Source organism: Typopeltis vanoorti, chromosome 12 (genome assembly GCF_054136105.1).
Source record: "Typopeltis vanoorti isolate ZY-2024b chromosome 12, IOZ_Tvanoo_1.0, whole genome shotgun sequence".
Taxonomy (NCBI): Eukaryota; Metazoa; Arthropoda; class Arachnida; order Uropygi; family Thelyphonidae; genus Typopeltis; species Typopeltis vanoorti.
Genome location: NC_143560.1, coordinates 68,707,717 through 68,733,388, shown reverse-complemented (window position 1 = coordinate 68,733,388; position 25,672 = coordinate 68,707,717). Strand labels below are relative to the sequence as shown.

Sequence of the window (25,672 nt, the reverse complement as noted above, 5' to 3'; positions counted from 1 at the left end):
TTAAATTAGAATTTGAAAAAAAAAACATTAGGAATAATGTTCCAGCCATTATTAAGTGAAATTTTTTTATTTGTGTTATCCTGTAATACAGATTCCTTCAAAATGTATTGTAAGCTATAGTCACCATAGTGACATAAATTGCTTCCAGTGACTTTTCTGAATCTGAAGATCTTTATGCAAAACTGCAGTTATATGTTGCAGTTTCAAATCCAGATTATATATTAAACTTGGATTTGAAATCATCTAGGATACATTTAGGAGTAACATTTATAATCAATAAACATTATATTTGTAAATATAAATGTTACTCCTAAATGCATCCTAGATGATTTCAGGAAACTCACTTTTAAAAATTCATATTTCAATTCAAACTGAAATGGCAGCAGTTTGTTATCCAGCTAACTTTGACATGTACTGCCTGTATGCAATGCATATCTTATATGCAGTGCATATCAACCTGCATATAACATAGCAGTACACATGACTAGTTATTTTAGAATAAAACTGAGCAGTAATAAGCATCCAGAATTGGAACAATTTGCAAGTAAATATCTCTGTGTTTGAGAGAGCCATTGCTAATGTTAAACAAAAGCATAAATTAAAGTAATAAATTGCTGTTGTTTTTATGTAACACAGTCATCTCTCACTATAACACGTAATTATTGTACGCTTGCTAGTAAAGTTTACAATAAAATATAACAAGTATATAAGCACACACACACACACATGCATATATATATATATACACACACACACACACACACATACATATACATGAGAGTGGTCTGAAATCTCGCCCTAACAATGAAAAAACAAATTTATAATTTTTATTTTTCAATATAATTTACCTTAAGACTAATACATTTATTCCAGCGATTCTCCAGCACCATTATCCGGTCCTTGTAGTGGTTCTCAGTAAGATCTGCAAAATACCCCTCTACAGTGCAATCGCCTCTTGATTCAAAGAAAAACGCTGACCAGCGAGGGAGAGTTTTAGTTTTGGGAAGAGATAGAAATCAGAGGGAGTCAAATCTGGAGAACAGGGTGGATGTTCCAACAATTCATAGTGCAGATCCCTTAATTTTCCCATTGCCAAAACACCTTTGTGGGCAGGTGCATTGTCCTAATTTTTTTCTTCTGCAAACTGGGGCTTTTCTCATGCATTTTTTTGTTTAGTCTGGTTAAAAGATCAGAATAATATTCCCCCGTTATTGTGTTAGCCTTTTCAAGATAATTAATAAACAAAATGCCTTTAGCATCCCAAAACACTAATGCCGTGACCTTTCCTGCTGATGGAACCGACTTTGTCTTCTTTGGCGCTGAACAACCGGCTTCTGTCCACTGTTTGGATTCTGGTGTGTAATGGTGAATTCAAGTCTCATCCATAGTAATAAATAGACACACAAAACAGTTTTATTCTTGTTAAAATGCCCCAAGCACTGTTCAGAGATTTTCATGCGAGTGTGTTTTTGATCTGCTGTGAGGAAGCGCGGCACCCATCTTGCGCAAAGCTTTTTCATTTGCAATTCTTCATGCAACATATATCCTACATGTTCTTTTGAGATGCTTATAGTCTCATCAATTTCATGCACTTTGACTCGCTGGTCATCAAATACCATATCATGCACTTGATCAATGATTTCTGGTGTAGTTACACTTTTTGGACCTCCTTCACATGGATCATCTTCAAGGCTGGTATGGCCATGTTTAAACTCGGCAGCCCATTTCTTAATTGTCGAAAATGAAGAAGAAGAGTGCCCATAAACTTTTATGAACTTCGAATGAATTTCTTTTAGTGTTAAACCTTCTTTTACAAAGAATTTTATAACTGCACGATACTCAATTTTATCCATTTAAAGGATTACAGACAACACTTTTACTTCAGACAGCTGTATAAAACAAGCTACTTGATTAAATGAGTACTTGCAATTTGACATCGTTGCTTATGACAGATGTACCAACTTAGAAAAAAAAACTTCCCGATAGTGTTGCTATCTATGGTGGAGGGTCGAGAACTTTTCAGACCACTCCCATATATATATATATATATATATAGGAAGTCTATTGCAGAATTCCTTCCCAATATTGCATAACATCAATATTGGGTTAAACAATGCCCCCGTTTTTTTTCACCAGGGAACCAGGGTGAACATTGAAAAGTCAGCTACTGGAACAAATCTGAAAAAACACCCCAACTCAACATCACCAGAGTTAAAGATCGGTACTGTCAACATAAGAAGCCTGAATGGCAAAGAAATGGAGCTAGCTGAGGAATTAGATAAGTACCAGATCGACATAATAGGGGTGACTGAAACAAAAAAGACAAAACTGGTGAGATCTTTCTGAGCAATAAATAGAAAATGTTATATTCAGGCAATGACAATCAAGGAAAAGAAGGAGTAGCCATAGTATTCAACACTAAATACGGGGCTAATCTTCTTGAATGGCAGGCAGTCTCAAGTAGAGTGATGTGGCAAATATCAGAATAGGGAACTGGACAATAAGACTTATTTGTGCCAATGGTCCCATAGAAAGTTCTACTAAGGTAGAAGTGGAGGAATTTTTTGAGGCTTTAGAAAAAGCATCTGACACAATGAAAAAGGAAGAGTTGGTCCTTGTTGGGGATCTAAATAGCAGAGTAGGAAATGATTGTCAGACATACAAAAATATATTGGGAAAATTTGGAGAAAAGAGCAAAGCTAATAATAATGGCAAATATTTGTTGGATTTCTGCTCAGGATATGGACTGGTTATTACTAAAACCATGTTCCAACATAAAAATGTGCACAAATTCACATGGAGAGAAGAGGCAAGAAATAAGAAAAGTCTCATTGACTATGTTATTGTTGATAGTGATGTTTTCTCCCTTGTGCAGGACACCAGAGTGTACAGAGGATTTGAAATTGGAAGTGATCACTATTTAGTCTTGAGCAGGATAAAATTGAATTTCATATTGAAAAGAATGACATGTAAGAAAGTTTTAAAGCGAATAAAAGTTGAGCAGCTCTCAGATGTGCACTGTTGACTAAAATACACAAAGATTATTGAAGAAAAAATGAAAGAGTTTGAGAACAGGAACCAAACTTTAGAGATTCAGTGGCAAGCCTTGAAGAAAACCTTGATTGATTCAACCAGAGAGGCATGTGGTGAGGTTGTCACACAAGGATAGAAAATTCAGAACTCCATGGTGGACACAGGAAGTTAATGAGGCAGTGAAGGAAAAGAAGACAGCATATCAAAAGTTCCTGGCAAATAAGTCAGCTTGTGCTCTTAGAGAATACAGAGACAAATGTAAGAAAGCTAAACAGTGTGTAAAACTAGCTAAACAAAAGTCATGGGAGGACTTTGGCAAGAATATAGAAAATAAATATCAAGAAGGTGGCAAAATATTCTGTAGGTTGTTGAAGAAGCTTAGGAATGGAAGAAAGAATACTGTAAAGGGAGTTAGAGATGATAAAGGTGACATGAAAACGGGAGAAAAAGATATCCTTGAAGTATGGAGTAATTACTTAGAAATTGCTAAATGAAACAAGCAGTGATAATATGTAAGTATACTTGAGAAACGGTTGAGAAACAAGTATACTTGATAGCACAGTGGTAAAAAAAAACACTCAACAGGCATATATTCAGGAATACATATCTATACGCGAATTAGAAAAAGCCATGAAAGGCTTAAAATGTGGAAAGGCAGCAGGAGTAGATGATATTCGACCAGAAATGCTGAAGTATGGTGGTATAAAAGTCTTACAGTAGCTGCTGCATAGTTCAGAAGGCCTGGACAGAGGGATGAATTCCTGGTGATTGGAGTAGAGCTCTCATAGTACCCATATATAAAATGGGCAATAAAACTGAATGTGAGAATTACAGAGGTTTTTCCCTACTGAGTGTTCCTGATAAGATATATGTAAGTATACTTGAGAAACGGTTGAGAAGAATTGTAGAAGAAAAGCTCAGTGAGGAACATGCTAGATTCCAGCCAAATAGAGGCTGTCAGGATCAGATCTTCACTTTACAACAAATAGTGTTGAAATCATGGGAATATAACAAGGATCTCTATTTGAGTTTTGTAGATCTGGAAAAGGCATATGATAAGGTGCCAAGAGAGAAGCTATTTAATATGCTACAGTTATATGGTGTCAATTGGGCGTTATATCAAGCAATACTTAGTCTTTATTTGAATTGTAAGTCAGCAGTTAGATTGATGGAAGTACAGGAAGATGGTTTAATGTTAAATCTGGTGTAAGACAAGGATGTACATTATCCCCTCTGTTATTCATTATCTACATGGATCACATTATGAAGGAAAGTGGTATTAAACATGATATCAAAATTGGAGATGTTAATGTCAGTTCTTTGCTTTATGCAGACGATGTTATACTTATCAATAAATCCACTACGAGTCTGCAAGTTTCCTTGACTAAATTGAATAACTGTTGTAATAGATATGGTATGAAGGTCAGCAATAAAAAGACAAAGACTATGAAAATAGGCAGAATCGTTGAAAATGTCAACTGCATTGTGAACGGAGAAACTGTGGAACAAGTAAAACATTTCACCTACTTAGGCACGATTTTTAGTGAAGATGGTAAATTAAATATGGAAATAGACAACAGAATCAATAAAGCTGGTATAGAGGAAGTCAATTGAATAAATTCATATGGAATAAGAGAGAAATTAGTTGGAACACTAAATTAGCTGTATAGAAGACCGTGTTCAAACTAGTTTTAACTTATGGATCTGAGAGCTGGGTCAGAAGTAAAACACTTGACCAAAGACTAGAGACCACAGATATGAGAGTCCTGAAAAAGATTAGAGGCATGAACAGATGGCATCAATGGCAATATCATATTAAAAATGAGGATATTTGGAAAGAACTTGACGTTGTCAGCATCCAGGAATGCATTAGCAGAGCTAATCTCAGGTGGTATGGTCATTTAAAGAGAATGGGTGAGGAAAGATTGACAAAACAAGTGTTCTCTGCCAGGTTGGTAGGAAAACGACCCAGAGGAAGACCAAGATTTAGGTGGATCATATGGTACAAAGTGCTTTAAACGACAGAAATATAAGATCTGATAATATTGGAGTCTTGACAAGTAACAGACTGATCTGGAGGAAAATTGTAGATAGGAAGTTAGTAATGATGTACATTTTTCATATAATACTATCATATCCTGTACACCCCTTGATGGTACATGGCAGGAATTTGATGATGAAGATGATGAGTCTCTGCAGCAAATTTTCATACCTTTGAGAACAGTTTATTATAATAAAAGGCATGGCCCAAAATTTTTGAGACTAATATTTTATCACAAGAGCATTGTTTGTGCTATCTGTTTGCTGACACTTGAAATATTTGTAGCAAATCTTTGGCTATTGCATGATCAGGTATTGGTTCCCTGTGTTTGACAGTTGTTAATTTGTGAATGATGGTTTTTATGAGTTGTAATAACTGTCACAATGAAGGAGCAGAGAGTAGCAATAAATTTTCCTGTAAAGGCTGATAAAAGTGCTGTAGAAACACTTGAAATGATACAAAATGCATATGGCATTGAAGCATTGAGTTGTACTAATGTGTAGGTATGGTTGCTTCTGTGAAGAGAACGAGGTTGTGAAGAATAATGCTGGAAGTGGCTGCCCTCTGACATCTGACAGCACATATAAAAATGAAAGTATTGAATCTGTTCATCACCTATGAGATGAGGATTGTTGCATCTCTCAGAATGTTGTATATCGGAAATGAGACTGCATGCTGAATAGTGGTGGAAGGTTTAGGAAAAGGAAAGGTGTGCATAAGATTTGTAAGATTTGTTCCTCACTCCCTGACAGTGGAACAGAGACAACATTGGGTTGCTTTTTGTCAAGACTTTTTAATAATGGCAAAAGATGATGAATCTTTTTTGTAACAAAATTGTTACTGATGATGAAATTTGGTGTTTTGCTGGACCATATTTGGTGAAATATGGTCCTGCAATGAAGCAACAGAGTGGGTGGGGAAAAAATTCACCAAAATCCAAGAAGATGCATTTTTAAAAATTAAAAAAAAGAAGTCTAAAAAATCATGAGTTTGTCCCTAATGGGCAAACGGTTAATGCAGAATTTCATAAAGATGTTTTGCATCACCCACTACAAATAATGAATCAAGTGGTTCCTGCTTCATGACAACCTTCACACAATGCTGTGGTTGTGAAGCAATATTTGGCAAGCAGGAAAGTCACTGCCCAGACCTTGCTTCAGCTGATTAATTTCTTTTCCCCAAATTGAAATTTTTTTTAAAAGGTCATCATTTCTAAACACTTAGCAAGATTCAAAATGCAGTTACAAAGGAGGGACTGATCAGCATTTCATAAAAATGAATTTCTGGATGGCATCAGCAAATTATCTAAATGGAATATACTTTGAAGTTTAACCTAAAATTATCACGGTGTATTGTTAATTGTTATATTAATTGTCTCAAAACATTTGAGCCGTACCTTGTCATTCACATATTTTTGTTCATTTGTAGATATAATATTTAATTAAAAAAAACTCGTAAGTGACAATTTTTCAAAAATACAGGGAGACTCTTTGACTTATAGTCAAACAGCCTCCCTGTATTTATGTATTTTTATGTATTTATGAAACTAGTTTACTACACTGAGTTAGCTTTGCATTAAGACCCCACCCCCTGATTTACATATTCAGCGCAATAATGAAGTACTATGTGATATCAAAATCATGTGTGGCTGCTATAAATGGGCACACTTATCCTCTGTACATAATTAGTAAATGTTTGCCAGTAATGAGGAAATGTCGCGACGTAAGTCCATGTGCAAATAGTTGGCACCCAGAGGACAGGTGCTAACAGCTACTGCACAAAATGAACAAATGATAAATTCTCAAAGAAGAGACCTTATGCAATTAAGCTTAGAAATGCTTCTAACTCATTTTTGAAAATGATTCGCTCTTATACATACTTATTTTAGATTCATGATAAGTTCTTCGTAAACAAATTCTTAGAAAACAAATTTTTCTAAAGCAAATGATAGGGGAAATATAATAGAATATTTACGTGGTATTGCATTTAACTATAATATGAATTAATAAATTTAAAATAAAAATTTTGTTTTGAATTTCATATACTCTTTTGTTTTAATGTATATATGTAACATGTGTAAATATGTTTGCTAATTGCAAAATAATATTAAATTTCTGTCACCCAAATGATGGGCGCCCACTTGGCTATCGCCCAGTTGACTGTCACCCAATTGTCGCTCACTGACATTAAGGTTGTAGTTCTGTAGAATTCTGTTTATTTTATCTGCTATCCCTTTAACATATGGATTGGCTACAGATTTATTGTAATCTAGTTTATTTTTATTATTAGGTGCAGTCTTGTGAAGAATTTTGTTATAGTATTTTTGCTGTATCCATTTTTAGGAAGGTATTGCTGATAATTTTTAATTCGTGCTTAAGTGCCTGCCCATTGGAGCAAATCTTTAAAGCCCTGTTTTTCAGTGTATTAATGACACCTAGTTTTTTGTGTTAGGTGGTGGTAAGAGTTTTTGTGTGTATATTGGCCAATGTGTGTTGTAGGTTTACGGTAAACAGCGAAGGAAAGACTGCCGGAGGGAAGATGTGTGGCAAGTGTATCAAGAAATGGAAGTGTGTTCTGACTTCTAATTTCAATTGCGAATTGTATGCATTTATGCTTTTGTTTAGGTGGCTGAGGAATGTGTCCAGTGTTTGGTGACCATGGAGCCAGATAACGAAAACATCATCGGTGTACTTAATCCAGACTTTGGGTTTTAAAATAAAAGAATCTAAAGCACGTTGCTCAAAAGTTCCACATAAAAGTTAGCAATTGGAGGAGGATAACGGCAAACCCATGGCTGTGCCTTCTTTTTGCAGGTAAAAAGTATTTTGCACACAAAATAACCAAAACACAGTACATGGGCCGTGATATCAGCAGGAATTTGTCCTGTAAAAGAAGAATTGTGTCATTGATTGGGACATTTGTGAAAAGGGCAGAGACATCAAAACTGACTAATAAATAATTTTTATCAAGTGTGATGTCTTTAATTTTTCTTAAAAAGTGTTTTTTTTTTTTTTTTTTTTTTTATATATAGGAGAGGGAATGGCCTGCCAACCTCTTGATTGTTGATGCTAGTTTCTTGGCTAGATGATAATTGAGGCTATTGATACATTCAAATGTCAGCCAAAGCAATATATTCTGCTTGTGAATCTTAAGCAAATTGTAAATTCTCAGTGAACGAGCATAGTGCAGATGTAGTTTTTTTAACTGCATCTTTGGGCCAGGAAATGACTTATTTAGTAGGGTTATATTTCACAAGTTTATAGGCGCTGTTATCTGAGACTAATTGATTTAATTTTTTTCTAGGTAAGTTGTTTGGTTTAAAATAACCATGTCGCTGCCTTTATTGACTCTAGTAATTACGATGTTCTGGCTTGCTTTTAAAGATTTCACAGCAACTAATTCACTTTTAGTGAGGTTGCTAGGTATTGCTTTAGTCATATTTAAAATGTTGGAGGTTTTTAATCGTATTTTATCAGCTATGGTTGTTGGTGGAAATCTTGTGCTTCTTTCACTATGGTATATAAAATCCAATTTGTTAACTGTCCTGGGTGCCACAGCAAAGTTTAAGCCTTTACCAAGTAGCAAGAGTTCATCAGTGTTCAGGACATGGCTTAAAAGGTTAGTCACATGACTGTTCATTGAAGGCAGTTGGTTGCTCCTGTAACCACTTATTTTGGGTTGGAATATAGAATGGTTGATCAAATTATTGTCACTTTGGTGTAGTGTTTGAAATGTAATATAGCTTGTCTCTGTATATATATGTATATATATGTTAAAGATACCAAGCAATTTTAAACCTGGTTTTTGCTCCACCTCTACCACGAGTTGCCTTGGTCTTGCACTACCTTATGCAAGACTAGCTGTGGGATCAGCTAGTCTTGCATAAATTGCAGGCGCAAACTTGACATTTTGTCTGTTTGCTTACTTGGAAAAAATGGAGTAAAACCAGGTTTAAAATTGCTTGGTATCTTTAACATAACTATACCCAAGTTAAAAATACTTTCTACATATATACAGGGTGTTCGGGATAAATTTGACAGTTTCGTAAGGAAAAAGAAAATCTTCTTTGTATCTATTAAATTTAATGAATTGACAAAAAAACATTACAGGCAGAGTTAATTACAATACTATCAACAAGATTTACTCAAAATAACCACCATTAGCATCGATCACAGCTTCAATTCTGCTTCGGAACCTCGAACAAGCTGATGCTACAGTCTCCCTGGGAAGGGCCGCAAAAACTGTTTTAATTTTATCCATTAACTGGGCTTTTGTATTACTGGAAGTGCGATTGGTGTCTTTTTCAACTGCGCCCCATACAAAATAATCCATGGGGTTAAGGTCTGGGGAGTTTGGAGGCCAAACATTTGGACTGGTGAAGTCGTAGAAATTTTCAGACAACCATTTTTTGACTTTTCCCAGAGGTGTGGCAAGGGGCGAATCCTGCTGCCATACATACGGCCTACCATTGGCTACCCTTGTTATCCAGGGCTTGACTACAGTTAGCAACTCCACGAACAAAGCCCGAATTCCAATGCCAGGGTTCTTCAACACCTGTTCCTGCAGATTTGCGAGGAATTCTGCTGTACGAACGCAATCAGATCGTCTGCTAGGGATCTTTCTTCTTGCTACATCCTCGTAGTCACCATTGCAAGTCTCTAGTTCATGCCTGATTGTTTTTACTGTATTCAGGGAGCATTGGGCAGCAGTCGTAATATCCTTATTTTGATGGCGGGCACGAATCATCATGATACAAGTTATTCTCTTCCATGATTCAGGTGGGTTCCAGCTATCCATCCTTTCTGACATCTTGTATATGAATGAAGAAGGGTCCAAACTTTTAAATGAAGAGAAGTGTGTGTTAATACATGTAACTTACGGAAAAATATAATTAATTATAAATATGTCAAATTTATCCCGAACACCCTGTATATATATATATATATATATATATATATATATATGTGTGTGTGTGTGTGTGTATACCTAAGAAAATGATCTTAATATGAAGATCGAAATGCTGGGAAATTACTTTAATTTCCCAGCATTTCATATTATAGAAATGAATGCTGATCACCATGTACATTAAAGGAAAGTATTAAAATACTTTATTAGTGTAAATGAGAGATTTCTCCTTTTTATTTTCTCCTGAAAATAGAAAAAAAAATTTTTTTAAATGTTATTTTGAATTTTTAGATGCTTTCCATGTATTGATTTCAGCCAAACATATACATTTATTTCTTGTAGTAGTATGTATATGCATATATAAAGTTTTGAGGAAATTGGGTGCTGGGATAGCTGGTATTGTGCATACATACAAAATCTGCCTGATCTTGAAGAAAAGTCCCACTAGAACTTGACAACAAGAGATCAGTTTCAATGAGTCAGTAAAGATGACAAAAGATTCCACACAGAATCACAATAACTGTTAACCATTAGTTCCTGGGAAACTTCTCTAGCCTCTCCATTGACTAGCAGATCTGCTTCATGTGGAATTGAAATTCCCAAAATTTCCATTTGATAATTCTGTTGAAGCACTCAGAATGCATAATTAATATGTTTTCAAAGACAAAAAGAATGTTCATACTCTGACACGTTTTCAGAAATGTTGTCTGTAATCATAGGTTGATAAAATTCAGTATTAAATTTTCATGAATAGGATACAACCATATTATTAATATAATTATTATTATATAACCCCTTAATATTATTAACTTTTTTTTTTTTTTTTTTTTTTTTTTTAAGGAGCTGGAGTAAAAGTGGCAGTTTTTGATACTGGCCTAGCAAAAAATCACCCACACTTTAAGAAGATTAAAGAAAGAACTAATTGGACCAATGAAAAGACTTTAGATGATGGTAATTCAAATTTGTATTTCTTACCATATTCGTTTTCTGACCTATTAATATTTTAATGTAAAGAATTAGATGCCTTGTTTTTGAATAATACTGGAGTTAAAAATATAAATTTTAGTTTTGTACACTAATTTTTATTTGAGTACCTCCACAAATTTCTGGATACTTTTCGAGAGAGAGAGAGAGAGATCGTTTCTAAATCACACAGTAATAAACTGATTCACTGATTAGTTTTGTATTCCATCATTTCTGATGGAATGTTAGGAGAAAGACATATCTCTCCACATTCTGTAGGATTTTTCATTTTGAAACATTTTACTCACATCTGAACCTAGTAATCTAAGTGCAGCCATATTGTGGAGTAAGAACTTCATTATCCTTATCATCAGCATATTTATCATTACTCATTAGTGTCTTACATTACAGTAATCCTTTTATGTTATATTTTCCACTTTTTTTTTTTTTTTTGATGTGATCCCTAAAGCATCATCTTCATTTGCTATTAGTTTTAGTCCTTTGCTTTATCAGTTTCTTGCATCAGTTACAATTCGAAATGCATAACTTTGTATTTGGAGATAGAGAGCATATCCATTGTTATTTGAGCATAGCATCATAAAATACCTGAAATGCATAGCACAGTGTAAAATGTCAGCAAGAACTTTTCAAATACTACTTTATTATGATTATTATTATTATTATATATTTTAATTTTGATTTTTAACTATAACTTGTATTTGCAAATTAATTTTGCTTTAACTTTTGATAGATTAACATTTCATATAGTGTGCCTCATAATGATACAGTTTCTTGTAATTAAATTATTATGTATTTCATTTAAAAAAAAAAAAGGTTTTCTATGTTTTCACATATATACAGTTTCATTTCAGTAAATTTTTTTTTTTTTTTTTTTTAATGTTGCTACAACCCACGAAAGGCTTCTATAAACCTATAGTATGTTTATACTGTACTTCAAGCCAATTCAGGTCTCCAGTAAAAGCAGAGTGGTGGTCTCACACTGCACAATAAATATATCTCCCACCTAAAGATATTCAGAACACTAACCACTTGGTCAATCAGGCTGACAACTAGGCCTGTTTCCTGTCAAGTTTGTGGGAACTTCCCTGCAGGCACCTTGTTTTGTATGCCCCCCTTGCTGTTCTTCAATTTGTGTCCCTATTGCCTTATTGGCCTACGTGGTATTGTTTTTATCTGTAAATAACTTCTGTGTCCTGAGCAATGAAGATCTGACTTTTGAAAAGCAGGGCAGTAAGTAGTGAAGTCCTGTAGAGGTTGACCTGAAAAAACTCTCAGTGAAGGTCATGTCTCAAGCTTTTAAGCTGATAGATTGTGCCATGGTTTTCTTTGAAGAAAATGACCGACCATATGAGGAGTTCTAAAGTGAAAAGTAACATTCTTAAATGCTACAAGGATGTCTACGATCAGAAGTTGAAAGCTGCAAGTAGTCAGGTTTCCATTGAGAGATTCTTGAAAATGCAGCCTTTAACTTCAGCATACCAGCTAAAGAAGATGTGATTAAGATGTATTAATCTTTAAAATAAAGAACTACTTTAATTCTTATTTGCTTTATACATGCTGAATATTTTATTTACTATTCTTATGCCTTAATATGTATGAAAAATAGGTCCAATTTGGATTAATCTCCAAAGATCGGAATCTTGTTTGTTTGGGAATGCAACCTCTATTATCCCATGTTAAAAGTTTCCTGTTTTATGCTTTTTCCATATACATTACTTGTACTTGTATTTTTCTCTCTATTTTTCTTTTCTTAGATTTTATAACTTTTGTAAAACAATGAAAACTTCTTGGCTTCCTGTATTAGGCAATTGTTTGCCTGTAATGTTTTCAAGGGTTTAAAAAGTCTTCTGCCCATCTCCTCCTGGGTCTTCCTCTTGATCAGTGTCTCTTTGGTTTATATTTCCAGGATATATTTGGCCATCTGCCCTCATTCATTCTTTCTACAGTTTTTCCAGTTCTTACTATAGTTATGATGTCTTCTGTTATGTTAATTATAGATAATTTTCTTATTTCTTCATTTCTTATCTTTTCTTATCTTGTATGTTCTTTTATATCCTGCGAGAGGTCTTAGGAACTTCACTTCTGCAGCTTCCACTTGTCTTTTATCTTGTTCTTCCCAAGTTCATGTTTCACTGCCATATTTCAGAATTGGTTTTGCTATTATTTTATATAGTTTTATTTGGGTTGTTCTAGACATCTTTTTATTGAAGTGTCTGTTCAAAGTTCCATTGACTGCTAGCTTTTTATATGTAGTGTCAATTTCTCCATTCGGGCTTATGTAATTTCCTAGATATTTAAATTTGTTCACTTGCTCTATTACTTTGTTGTGGGTGACTAGTTTGCATGTTTTAATTTTTCTATCTTGAAATGCTATTGATTTTGTTTTATTGAGATTTTCATGTCATACTGTTCTATTGTTTTGTTCACTATGTGTAGATTTTTTTGGACTTCAGCCAATGGATGACCTCTTCTATTTATCCCATTCAACTGGCATCTACCTTACAGGGTGGTGGTCTCACACTGTACAATAAATATATCTTCCACTTAAAGATATTCACAACATTAATCACTTGGCCAATTAGGCTGGCAACTGGGCCTGTTTCCTGTCAAGTTTGTGGAAACTTTCCTGCAGTCACCTTGTTTTGTACCCCCCCCCTGCCTCGCTGTCCTCAGTGGCTCAATGCCCAATTTGTGTCCCTATTGCCTTATAGGTCTTTGTGGTATTGTTTTTATCTGTAAATAACTTCTTTGCCCTGAGCAATGATGATCTGACTTGAAAAGCAGGCCAGTAAGGAGTGAAGTCCACACCCAGCCCATCCCAAAGAAAGGTGATAAAAGTCTACCAACAAACTACTATCCAGTTGCCCTCACTTCTGTTCTCTTTAAAATTATGGAAAAGATCATCTACAACAAACTCTTGTACCACCGAGAGACAGACCTACCAACTAATCAGTGGCAGGTCTCTGGGTGGTACTGATCTTCTAGCTATCACCCACCTCTAGAACCATGGAACAATTCAGAGAAACTGATGTTGTTGCCTTCAGCATTTCAAAGGCATTTGATCAGGGTTGGCATAGGGGCCTGCTTAGCAAACTACAATCCTAAGGGCTGCCTTCCACGCTCTGCAACTGGATTACCAACTTTCTCACTGGTCACTCACTATGTGTCATTTTGGATGGTTTCCTCTCCTCAGATTTCCCCACCAATGCAAGAGTATTTCAGGGTTCTGTTCTTTCACCCACTCTCTTCCTTTTGTATATAATTGACCTGTTTTCACAGACTTCCAATCCGATCCCTAGCTTTGCCAATGACGGTGCACTCCATTCTTCATTTTAATTTGATAAACCTTGTAGTGCTTAAATATTTCTGTATAGCAATATTTAAGCATTAATATCTGTAAATATCTGTATAGAATGATCAAGATCCACCACGACCAGTGGCCTGAACTTCGATCTCCCAGCTATATCCCAATGGGGCAAGGACAATCTTGTATTGCCACCAAAACTCTAGTCCTTTCTGATCTCTTACAAGAAAGAGCTCACATCCCTCCCCCTTACCTTCAGTAATTACCAGATATCAAAACATAATCAGATTTCCCTTCTTGAACTGACCTATACTTCCGACCTTTGCTGGCATAAAGACATGAAATGTCTTTATGCCAGCAAAGACATGAAATTTTGTAGTCCATCAATTATAGCTTCTTCAGCTGCCAAAAAACTTGATGTATTCACACAAGATATTAATTCACACCTTCACAGCTGCTAATGCTATACAAATCCCAAATCTACCTGACCATGGAGTATTGTTTCAATATTTGGGGTGATGCACCAAAATCATCTCTAAGATTGCTCAATTCTATCCAAAAGAGGGCAATCCGGTTAATTAATGATCCTTCTCTTTCACATATCTACTTCAATCCCTCTCCAGATGTTCAGTTTCTGCCTTGTGTACATGAAAGTATCATCTACATTTACTTTCATGTACATGTTCCTCAAAATCATTAGAACAAGAGCCATTGCTACCCAACACCTTTTTTGTAGTCCATCTTGAAAAGCACTGAGCCAACTTTACCACCTCCTCTTTCATTATCCTTCTGTTCTTTGGAATAACCTCCTTCAACTCTACCTTCCCCAGAGAATACAACCTTCAGCTGTTCAAGCAAAATGTGAAGATTCCTCCTTTCTTCTTTTCCTATTGCCCACATACCACACTAATCTGCTATAGGTCGTGTGACCTTTCATTTTGTGGGTCAGATTAAAAAAAAATTACTTTTTTACAAAGCAAAAAATCTTGCTAGAACTATCTCTTATCTAGGGAATTTTAATATGGTGACATACTATTTTTCTACATCTTTGCATAAAAATATAAGTTATGCTCTCAGTATTTCCATGATCTGGTTCCCACTGATAAAACTTGAAAGATTGAAACTCTTTTGGCAAGTTACTCTTCCCATGATCATGGCAATCTCCTAAAGGAGATGTGCTGTGCATTATGGGATGCCGAGTCAATTTGATGTGAAATCAGCAACTTCTGTATAAAAGTAGCCTGGAAATGAAGATACTTCACGTGCAAACTTTTGTTTACTCTCACTTTGGTGAAGAATTAAAACAGGAATATAATGGCTTCTTAAGTATAATCTACTTGCCAATAGTAATGATAAGTTAGTGAAATAACTTAGTGCTATTCTGAACAAGTGATTCAAGTTGCTGCTTAGATTAAAGTATAAAAGGATAAGCAAACGTTTGTTTTATATGGAGCTCCTTATAATGAACTTTTTTTTTGGCTACAGTTGCTTTTAATTAACTTAATGGAAGAAAGACATTTAATGAAAATAATGGTATAATAATATAATCGGCTTACATTTGTAGTATTAATTCTTCTGGAAAAACAGAATTCTTAGAAATTGCAGTGGTTCAAAGAGTGACAGAATATGGATACAGAAATAAAAAAAAAGAAAAAAAGAAGCATTTGTAACAATTTTCTTCCTCTTCTCAGCATTTGTCCTGCTTTAAGGCAGGGTCTGCTTGTGTGTACTGCTTCATCTTGCACAGTCAAGGGCAATTCTACTGTTGGCATTTGCTGTGCACATGTCTTTAGTTAGGCAATTAAGTCTCATGGCCAATTTTGCCACAGAGTCTTCATTGATATGTAGAACATGGCCTTACCATCTCAGCATGCCTCTTGCATCTTGTCTGTTATTGCTGCGATGCCAAGGAGCTTATGCATGTTGGTATTTGGTATTCGGTCGAGCCTGGTGATGCCAAGTGTCCAACTCAGCATTCTCATTTTCATGGTATGGAGGATTTGCTTGTGTTTCTTTGTTTTTGCCAGCATTTTGCCCCATACATGGCTACTGGTCTAATGACTGTTCTATAGAACTTTGATTTTAGGTATAATGAGATCTTCTTATCACAGAGAACTCCAGTGATTTGTCACCACTTCATCTAGGTAGTGTTGGGTCAGGCTTGAGCATCTGTTGTTGTATTGCCATTGGAACTAATGCTGGACCTAGGTATTTGAACTGGGTGCATTTGTTCAGCTCCATGCCATCTATTGTGAGCATGTCATCGGTTTTGTCACCTCCTTGCATATATTCTGTCTTCATGGTGTTAAGTCTCATTCTAGAACTCATATAAGCAGGTTTTTCATTTCTACATGAGATTTTGGAGTTCATTTTGTAATGTAGTGCTAAGTATTACATCATCAGCATATATTAGTGTCCAGGGATGTGGCTTCTGAATATCCTTGGTTACAGTGTCCATACAGAGGATGAAGAGCAGAGGTGAGAAGATAGTTTCCTGGTGAACACCTACCTTTATTGGGAAGATGTCAGAGTTTCCTGTTGTGCAGCATACTGTGCTGGTGATGTTTTGATATAGCATTTTTATACATTGCACATAGGCTTCGGGTACATAATGTGTTTCAATGCCTTCCAGATGAGATTGTGTGGTAGTATACATTGAACGCCTTTTCTAGATCTAAGAAAGCCATGTGTGTGTTTTTCTTCTTTTCTTGATGTTTCTCAATTAAGAGCTGAATGGCATGGATTGCATCTGTTGTTCCACAATTTTTAATGAATCCACACTGATTTGGTGAAATTTCGACAATGGCTCTAAGGCACGTCAAGTATCCATTCAAAAATCTCATTGTATGGCAAAGTAGTTGAATTGGTTTGTAGTTTGAGCAGTCACCAATGTCCCACTTACCTTTCCAGATGGAAATTGTTATACTGGTTAGTCAGATTGATGGTATTTCACTTTCTTTTATGGTCTTCTTAAACAGCATTGTCAGCCATTGTGGCCTGATGAACTTCCAGATTTCAGCTGGTATATCATCTGGGCCATTGGCCTTGCTGTTTTTTATTTGATGGACTGCAGTATGTACTTCATCAGTGCTGATAACGGGCACAGGTCCAAGGACTACTGTTGCTGTTTGCAATGGTGGGTGCAGACACTCTTCATTACTGATCTTATCAAAGTAGTTTCACCAACAATGTAATATATCTTTTGCTGTCTGCAGTATCTTTTAATTTTCATCTTCATCATCATCATCATCATCATCAAATTCCTGCCATGTACCCTCAAGGGGTGTACAGGATATGACAGTACTACATGAAAAAATTACATCACTACTAACTTCCTATCTACAATTTTCCTCCAAATCAGTCTGTTACTTGTCAAGACTCCAACATTATCAGATCTTATATTTCTATCGTCTAAGGCACTTTGTACCGTATCAATCCACCTATATCTTGGTCTTCCTCTGGGTTGTTTTCCTGCCAACCTGGCAGAGAACACTTGTTTTGCTAATCTTTCCTCTCCCATTCTATTTAAGTGACCATACCATCTGAGATTAGCTCTGCTAACGCATTCCTTGATGCTGACAATGTCAAGTTCTTTCCTAATATCCTCATTTTTAATATGATATTGCCATTGATGCCATCTGTTCACGCCTCTAATCTTTCTCAGGACTCTCATATCTGCGGTCTCTAGTCTTTGGTCAAGTGTTTTACTTCTGACCCAGCTCTCAGATCCATAAGTTAAAATTCGTTTGAACACTGTCTTGTATACAGCTAATTTAGTGTTCCGACTAATTTCTTTCTTATTCCATATGAATTTATTCAATTGACTTCCCACGATACCAGCTTTGCTGATTCTGTTGTCAATTTATATATTTAGTTTACCATCTTCAGTAAAAATTGTGCCTAAGTAGCTGAAATGTTTTACTTGTTCCACAGGTTCTCCATTCACAACACAGTTGACATTATCAATGATTCTGCCTATTTTCATTGTCTTTGTCTTTTTATTGCTGACCTTCATACCATATCTGTTACAACAGCTATTCAATTTAGTCAGAGAATCTTGCAGACTTGTAGCGGATTTATTTAGAAGTATAACATCATCCGCATAAAGCAAAGAGCTGACATTAACATCTCCAATTTTGATATCATGTTTAATACCACATTCCTTCATAATGTGATCCATATAGATAATGAATAACAGAGAGGATAATGTACATCCCTGTCTCACACCAGATTTAACATTAAACCATCTTCCTGTACTTCCTTCAATTCTAACTGCTGACTCACAACTCAAATAAAGACTAAGTATTGCTTGATATAATGCCCCATTGACACCATATAACTGCAGCGTATTGAATAGCTTCTCTCTTGGCACCTTGTCATATGCCTTTTCCAAATCGACAAAACTTAAATACAGATCTTTGTTATATTCCCATGCTTTCTTGACTATTTGTCGTAAAGTGAAGATCTGATCCTGACAGCCTCTATTTGGCCTGAATCCAGCTTGTTCTTCACCAACCTTTTCTTCCACAATTCTTCTCAACCGTTTCTCAAGTATACTTGAAAAGATCTTGCCAGGAACACTCAGTAGGGAAATACCTCTGTAATTCTCACATTCAGTTTTATTTCCCTTTTTATATATGGGTACTATGAGAGCTCTACTCCAATCATCGGGAATTCGTCCCTCTGTCCAGGCTTTCTGAACTATGCAGTGCAGCCACTGTAAGACTCTTATACCACCATACTTCAGCATTTCTGGTCGAATATCATCTACTCCTGCTGCCTTTCCACATTTCAAGCCTTTGATGGCTTTTTCTACTTCAAGTATGGATATGTATTCCTGACTGCATGCCTGGTCAGTGTTTTTTTATCACTGTGCTGTCATCACTGCTTGTTTCATTTAGCAGTTTTTCAAAGTAATTACTCCATACTTCAAGGATATCTTTTTCTCCTGTTTTCATTTCACCTTTATCATCTCTAATTCCTTTTACAGCACTCTTTCCTCCATTCCTAAGCTTCTTCAACAACCTCCAGAATATTTTGCCGCCTTCTTGATGTTTATTTTCTATATTCTTGCCAAAGTCCTCCCATGACTTTTGTTTAGCTAGTTTTACACACTGTTTAGCTTTCTTACATTTGTCTCTGTATTCTGTAAGAGTAAAAGCTGACTTATTTGCCAGGAACTTTTGATATGCTTTCTTCTTTTCCTTCACTGCCTCTTTAACTTCCTGTGTCCACCAGGGAGTTCTGATTTTTTTATCCTTGCACACAACCTCACCACATGTCTCTCTGGCAGAATCAATCAATGTTTCCTTCAGAGTTTGCCACTGAATCTCCAAGGTTTGATTCCTGTTCTCAAACTCTTTCATTTTCTTTTCAATAATATTTCTGTATTTTAGTCTACAGTTCACATCTGAGAGCTGCTCAACTTTTATTCGCTTTAAAACTTTCTTACATGTTATTCTTTTCGATATGAAATTCAATTTTATCCTGCTCAAGACTAAATAGTGATCACTTCCAATTTCAAATCCTCTGTACACTCTGGTGTCCTGCACCAAGGAGAAAACATCACTATCAACGATAACATAGTCAATGAGACTTTTCTTATTCCTAGCCTCTTCTCTCCATGTGAATTTGTGCACATTTTTATGTTGGAACATGGTGTTAGTAATAACCAGTCCATGTCCTGAGCAGAAATCCAACAGATATTTGCCGTTATTATTAGCTTTGCTCTTTTCTCCAAATTTTCCCAAAATATTTTTGTATGTCTCACAATCATTTCCTACTCTGCTATTTAGATTCCCAACAAGGACCAACTTTTCCTTTTTCATTGTGTCAGTTGCTTTTTCTAAAGCATCAAAAAAATTCCTCCACTTCTTCCTTAGTAGAACCTTCTGTGGGACCATAGGCACAAATAAGTCTCATTGTCCAGTTCCCCATTCTCATATTTGCCCACATTACTCTACTTGAGACTGACTGCCATTCAAGAAGATTAGCCTCATATTTTGTGTTGAATACTATGGCTACTCCTTCATTTCCTTGATTGTCATTGCCTGAATATAACATTTTGTATTTATTGCTCAGAAAGATCTTACCAGTTTTGGTCTTTTTTGTTTCAGTCACCCCTATTATGTCGATCTGGTACTTATCTAATTCCTCAGCTAGCTCCATTTCTTTGCCATTCAGGCTTCTTACATTGATAGTACTGATCTTTAACTCTGGTGATGTTGAGTTGGGGTTTGTTTTCAGATTTGTTCCAGTAGCTGACTTTTCGCTGTTCGCCCTGGTTCCCTGGCGAAAACAACGGTGGCCTTGTTTAACCAGGCGACGCCCCAGCCGGCATGAAATTTTGTCATGTTGTACCATCATTTTTTATTTTGGTTTAACCAATAAGAATACAATTTGGTCGGCTAAATCCCAAATTGCCAGCCGATCCTCGTTCGTTCAGTATCAAAGTAGATACCCAACAGGGTGCACCACGAGAAGGTGAGGATTGGACATTAGGTCAGAAGCCCTGGTCGGTTCTCCGCATTCCTTTAAAGGCTATGTGGAGGTCTCCTCTCAGTTATACAGCTTTGACCCTTAAGCACCCAATTTTCATCTTTGATGTTCATAATGTTCCCCAGGTCTTGTGTAGAATGTTGACGTGCCCGGGCAAAGCTATATATTATCTTTTCACCTTCTGGTGTGGTCAGTTGATCATATATTTGTTGCTAGTGTTTGGCTTTGGCAGTGGCAACCTTTGCTTTTATTACAGATTTTAGGTTTCGGTATCTTTCATAATCATCAGTTTCTTGTCTTTAGTCAGCTCTTATAGGCTTTCTTTTTCAATTTCACAGTTTGTTGCACTTGAAAGGTTCCACCACTAGGTGTGCTTGTCAATGAAATATTGACCTCGTTTGGTGATTCCTAGTGCAACTGCAGCACTGGTCTTAACATGCTCTGCATGTGTTCCAGATGTCACATGTTGTTTGGTTGAAGTCTTTAGTCAGTGCTTCTTCTAGTGAAATCTTCAGATGGGTCATGTTCCATTAATTTCCACCATTTTATATGATATGTCTTTATGGATCTTATACAATACTGGTGTAGATGGATCCATATATCTAGTACTAATAACCAGTGTTGGGTAGTAGTTATATTGTTTGATGGGATTACTTTTACGTCAGTTATCCATTTTAGATCATGCTGATGAACCAACTAATAATCAGTTCATGTGGTTGGCCTCTACTGTTATACGTAATTAGGTGCAAAGTTCTCTTTTTGAAAAAGGTGTTTGTGACTGCAAAGTCATGAGCTTCAGCACATTCTAGGATGTTAGTACCTTTCTCATTTCACACGGCATATCCCTGTTCACCATGTACATATTCAAAGCCATCTCTTGTGCAGCCATTATGTCTGTTTAGATCTCCTCCAATGAATATCTTTCATTGTCATTAATTGTTTGAAGATGTATTTCAAGGTCATTCCAGAATTCATCCTTTGTCTGTTTTGGGCATCCAGTCTGTGGAGCATAACCAGATATAACTTGTAAACTGTAGGTTCCTATATTGATCTTAATGGGGATCATTCGGTCAGAGATCCTCACTATGGAATTACATAGCCTCCGGTTTACAGTTATTGCAACACCATTTTGCCCATACTTTTGTTCAAAACAGATTAGTTTATACCATTCACCAATGTCTCTAGATTTTGCACTGACCCATATTGTCTCTTGTATGCAGGCGATGTCAGTCTTTCTGTTTTTAAAACAGTCAGCAATCTAGTGGCTATGGCCAGTTAATGTGCCAATGTTGATAGTAGGAATACTAGGGCTATCCACTGCTGGGTAGCCCTAGTATTCTGTTCGTATCATTCAGGCAATGATTAAGGGGAACAGAACAACTACGTTTAAGGGGAACAGAACACCCTAGCAGGTTGTGCAAAATGAATCATCATCATCAGTACATAGTGATGTGACATGAATTGCACTCCAGTCAGCTTGTCGCAGGAGTCTGACATGGAGGAATGCTGGGATTTTTATGGGGTCTGGTCATCTTGGCATCCAACCCTCCTCCTTTCTCATCCAGGCTTGAGACTGGCATTGCAGAGTTAATGATCATGTTAGTGACAATGAGAGATGAAATATAATGAGAATTATAAGATAAGAGTTAGGATAGGAATATAAAATGACTATAAAACCAAATTTAAAATTAAATTGAAGTAAAATGAAATTTTTTAAAATGAACATAAGAAACCTAAAATTTTGCAATTAAAATTTTCATTTGTATTCCTTGTTTGTTGAAATTACTTTTTTGAAACTACTCAGACGAAAGTTTTTTAAAATACTTTTAAAAAGCTTTTTAAAACACTAAAACTATAGTTGTATGGGGGGTAAATGGAACATTATACAGAGCAATACATAATCTATATTTTAGTTCTAAGTCAGCAGTTAGAACTGTAGGAAATACAGAAAGATGGTTTGATATAAAATCAGGGGTAAGATAAGGATGCACATCATCTTTACTCTTATTCATCATCTATATGGATCACATTATGAAAGAGAGTGACATTAGGCCTAATGTTAGAATTGGACATGCCAAACTTAATTGTTTACTTTATGCAGGTGCCTGTTTAGGACCACATCTAGTACACGTACACTTGCACTAGATGTGGTCCTAAACACATCTAGTGCAAGTCTACAGGATTCTCTAACTAAATTGAGCCTGACATCCCTTGAGGGTACATATCAGGAAACTGATGATGATGATAGCAATGAAGATTCATTGCTCTTGTGGCGTTTGTTATGTAGGCCAGACAGGAAGGTCAGGAGAGATCCGCATGTCCGAAATGTTTAAACGTAAAAGATGTTGAAAAAAATACAGAGCATAAATCAGGTCTGGCATTCCACACAACCACTACTGGCCATCATGCACTCTTATCAGCATAATTATTATCAGCATATAACAAACAAAAATGTCATTTGCTGATAACTGTTTCACAAGAAAATTTAAAGAAGCCTCTTTATAGAAAACCTACCCATACAGGCAGATACATTCACCAGCAATTCCCCCCCCCCCTCACAACAATATGAGGTTATAAAAACACTATATAACAGAACAAAATTAATCTGCTCAGACGACAATGCCCTAACCACTGAACTAAACCACATCTTTAACACTTTTTTAGTGTTAAGGATGTGGTTAAAATATTAAAACCAGTTACCCCCCCCCTCCCCCTTCATAACAAAGATTACACTAAATCCATCATCATCATTCCCTATATCCGGGGCACCTCTGAAAAGTTAACCAAAATCTTAAAACAATATGACCCAACTTCTTGTTACAAATCATATATGAAATTGGCATCCCTTATCTGCTCCACCAAAGACCAGCCACTTCTCCTAGACCTACCTGGAGTATACCAGGTCCCTTGGAGCTGTAAACTGTCCTACTTTGGTCAAACAGGCAGGACAGCAAATGTCAGGATATCGGAACACAAAGACTACATCCGGTTTCACCAATACAGCCACTCTGGGCTTTCAGACCATCCTCTGGATACCCGCTACAGAATACGCTGGAAGAAAGTCACTTTATTACACCACAGCAAATTTTAAATACGAAACATTGTTCATGGAATCAGCCTCAGCTCTAAAAAAACTTTCCAAACCTCAACAAATTTGGGTGCATGAGAATGCCCCAAATTTGGGAAGCTTGCATCTTGAGAACTTCAGCCCAACAGCCAAGACAACCCAATATAGCCCACTAGGACTCTAGGAACAATGCTAGTTTTCTCTCTTCTGCGTCATTTGCTCTTTGTAGTGCCTGCATGCACGTGTCATAGTTTTATGTTCCCATGAAGATGGCGATGTGACATTGCCGAAATATAGGAAGTATTTATTAAAGTTTCTTTTAATTAATATTCCAATATACGTTGTAAATTCTTGAAATAATTTAATAGTTAAAGAAGCCTCACAAATGCTTAGGATCCCTATACAATGAAGTAAAAATCAAGGCTTGATTTTACATCAAGTATGGTCTGCTTTCATCAAAAATGTAACTCCCACGGATGTAGGATATAGCACGCTTGATACCACAGAACGTAATAACAACAACTAGCAATGTTCCAACACGCATACAGTAATGAATATATCATTTGTATTCTGGTTTATCAATTATTTAACAGTTGTGAAGTTATCAAAAACCTCTAATATGTGTAATTAATTATTAATAGGCTTTTGTTGTGTAAAACGTTTATGTATCATTACCCCTGATGATGTAAGTCTTATGATGCACGAAACTTGTTGGATTTTAATTTATTTTTAATTTTATTTTTATTAAAAATGTTTATTTTTAATAAACTCCTTATATTACAATGGTCTCAATACCAAAAACTGCCTACAGAAGTTACTTTTTTTTATATATATGTATCCCACCCATGAAAGATTGTAAACCTCTCATACATTAGTACCATACAAATTGCATAAGTGCACAATTTAAAAATACCATTAAAAATAAACCATATAAAAGGGGGAGGGGAAGGAATAACAAGTTTATGTGTATGGGGTTTAAGACCATTTTGGGTAGTTTGGGGTGGTTTCTTTCATTTAATACTTCAGTTTACATTTTAAATTTCGTTTTATGGTAATTTTATTTTCCTGTGTTAACTCTAATCTTATAATTCTCAATATATTTCATCTATGATTGTCACAATAGTTTTATCTTATTTATTTACTGTCTTCACATTCTGAATTCTTCTATCCTTTTATTCCATTGTTTTTAGTACATTTTGACTTCCAAGTTTGACTAATTTTTAATATTTTATTTATAATTTTACATCATTTTAAATCCTATACCTGAACAACTCTCTTCAGATGTGTCTCAATTCCAAAAGAAACCATTGCAATTTAATATCTAAGAATTCTGCTGTTCCAGAAGAGTTAATACTACAAAGGTAGGCTGATGATGTCATTATACCATTATTTTAATTAAATGACTTCCTTCCATTAATTTAATTTACAGCAACTGTAGACAAAAAAAAAGTTCATTATTGTAAGGTACTCCATATTGAACAAAAGCTTGTTTATCATTTTATATGGTAAGTTAGATTTCTTCATTATGAGTAACACTATGTTCTAGCATAACAATATTCTTGAATTCATGTGGAAAGATCATGCAAAAAACAAGGAAGTCCTCTTGATTACATTTTGTTGACATGTACATCTTCATATTTGTCCTGTATATGAGAGTGACCACTATTTGGCATTGAGATAGAGCAAGATAAAAATTAATATCACATTGACAAGAAAAATGTGTAATGAGTGGAAACAAACAAACAGCTTTCAAATGTGAACCCAGATGTAGACTCAAATATTCAAGTATTATTGGGATAAGAGGCAAGGAGAGTCAAAACAAGAACAAAATCCTTAGATG

At 35.6% G+C, this 25,672-nt stretch overlaps 1 protein-coding gene across 2 annotated transcripts in view; it reads left to right on the top strand.

Moving 5' to 3' along the window:
* Positions 1–25,672, top strand: part of S1P (membrane-bound transcription factor site-1 protease) — a 480,656-nt gene that overhangs the window by 132,889 nt on the left and 322,095 nt on the right. For both annotated transcript variants that reach the window (XM_090401757.1, XM_090401758.1), the window contains one exon: positions 10,820–10,930. In XM_090401757.1, coding sequence (XP_090257883.1) covers positions 10,820–10,930 — 111 coding nt within the window. The remainder of the gene's footprint in view (positions 1–10,819; positions 10,931–25,672) is intronic.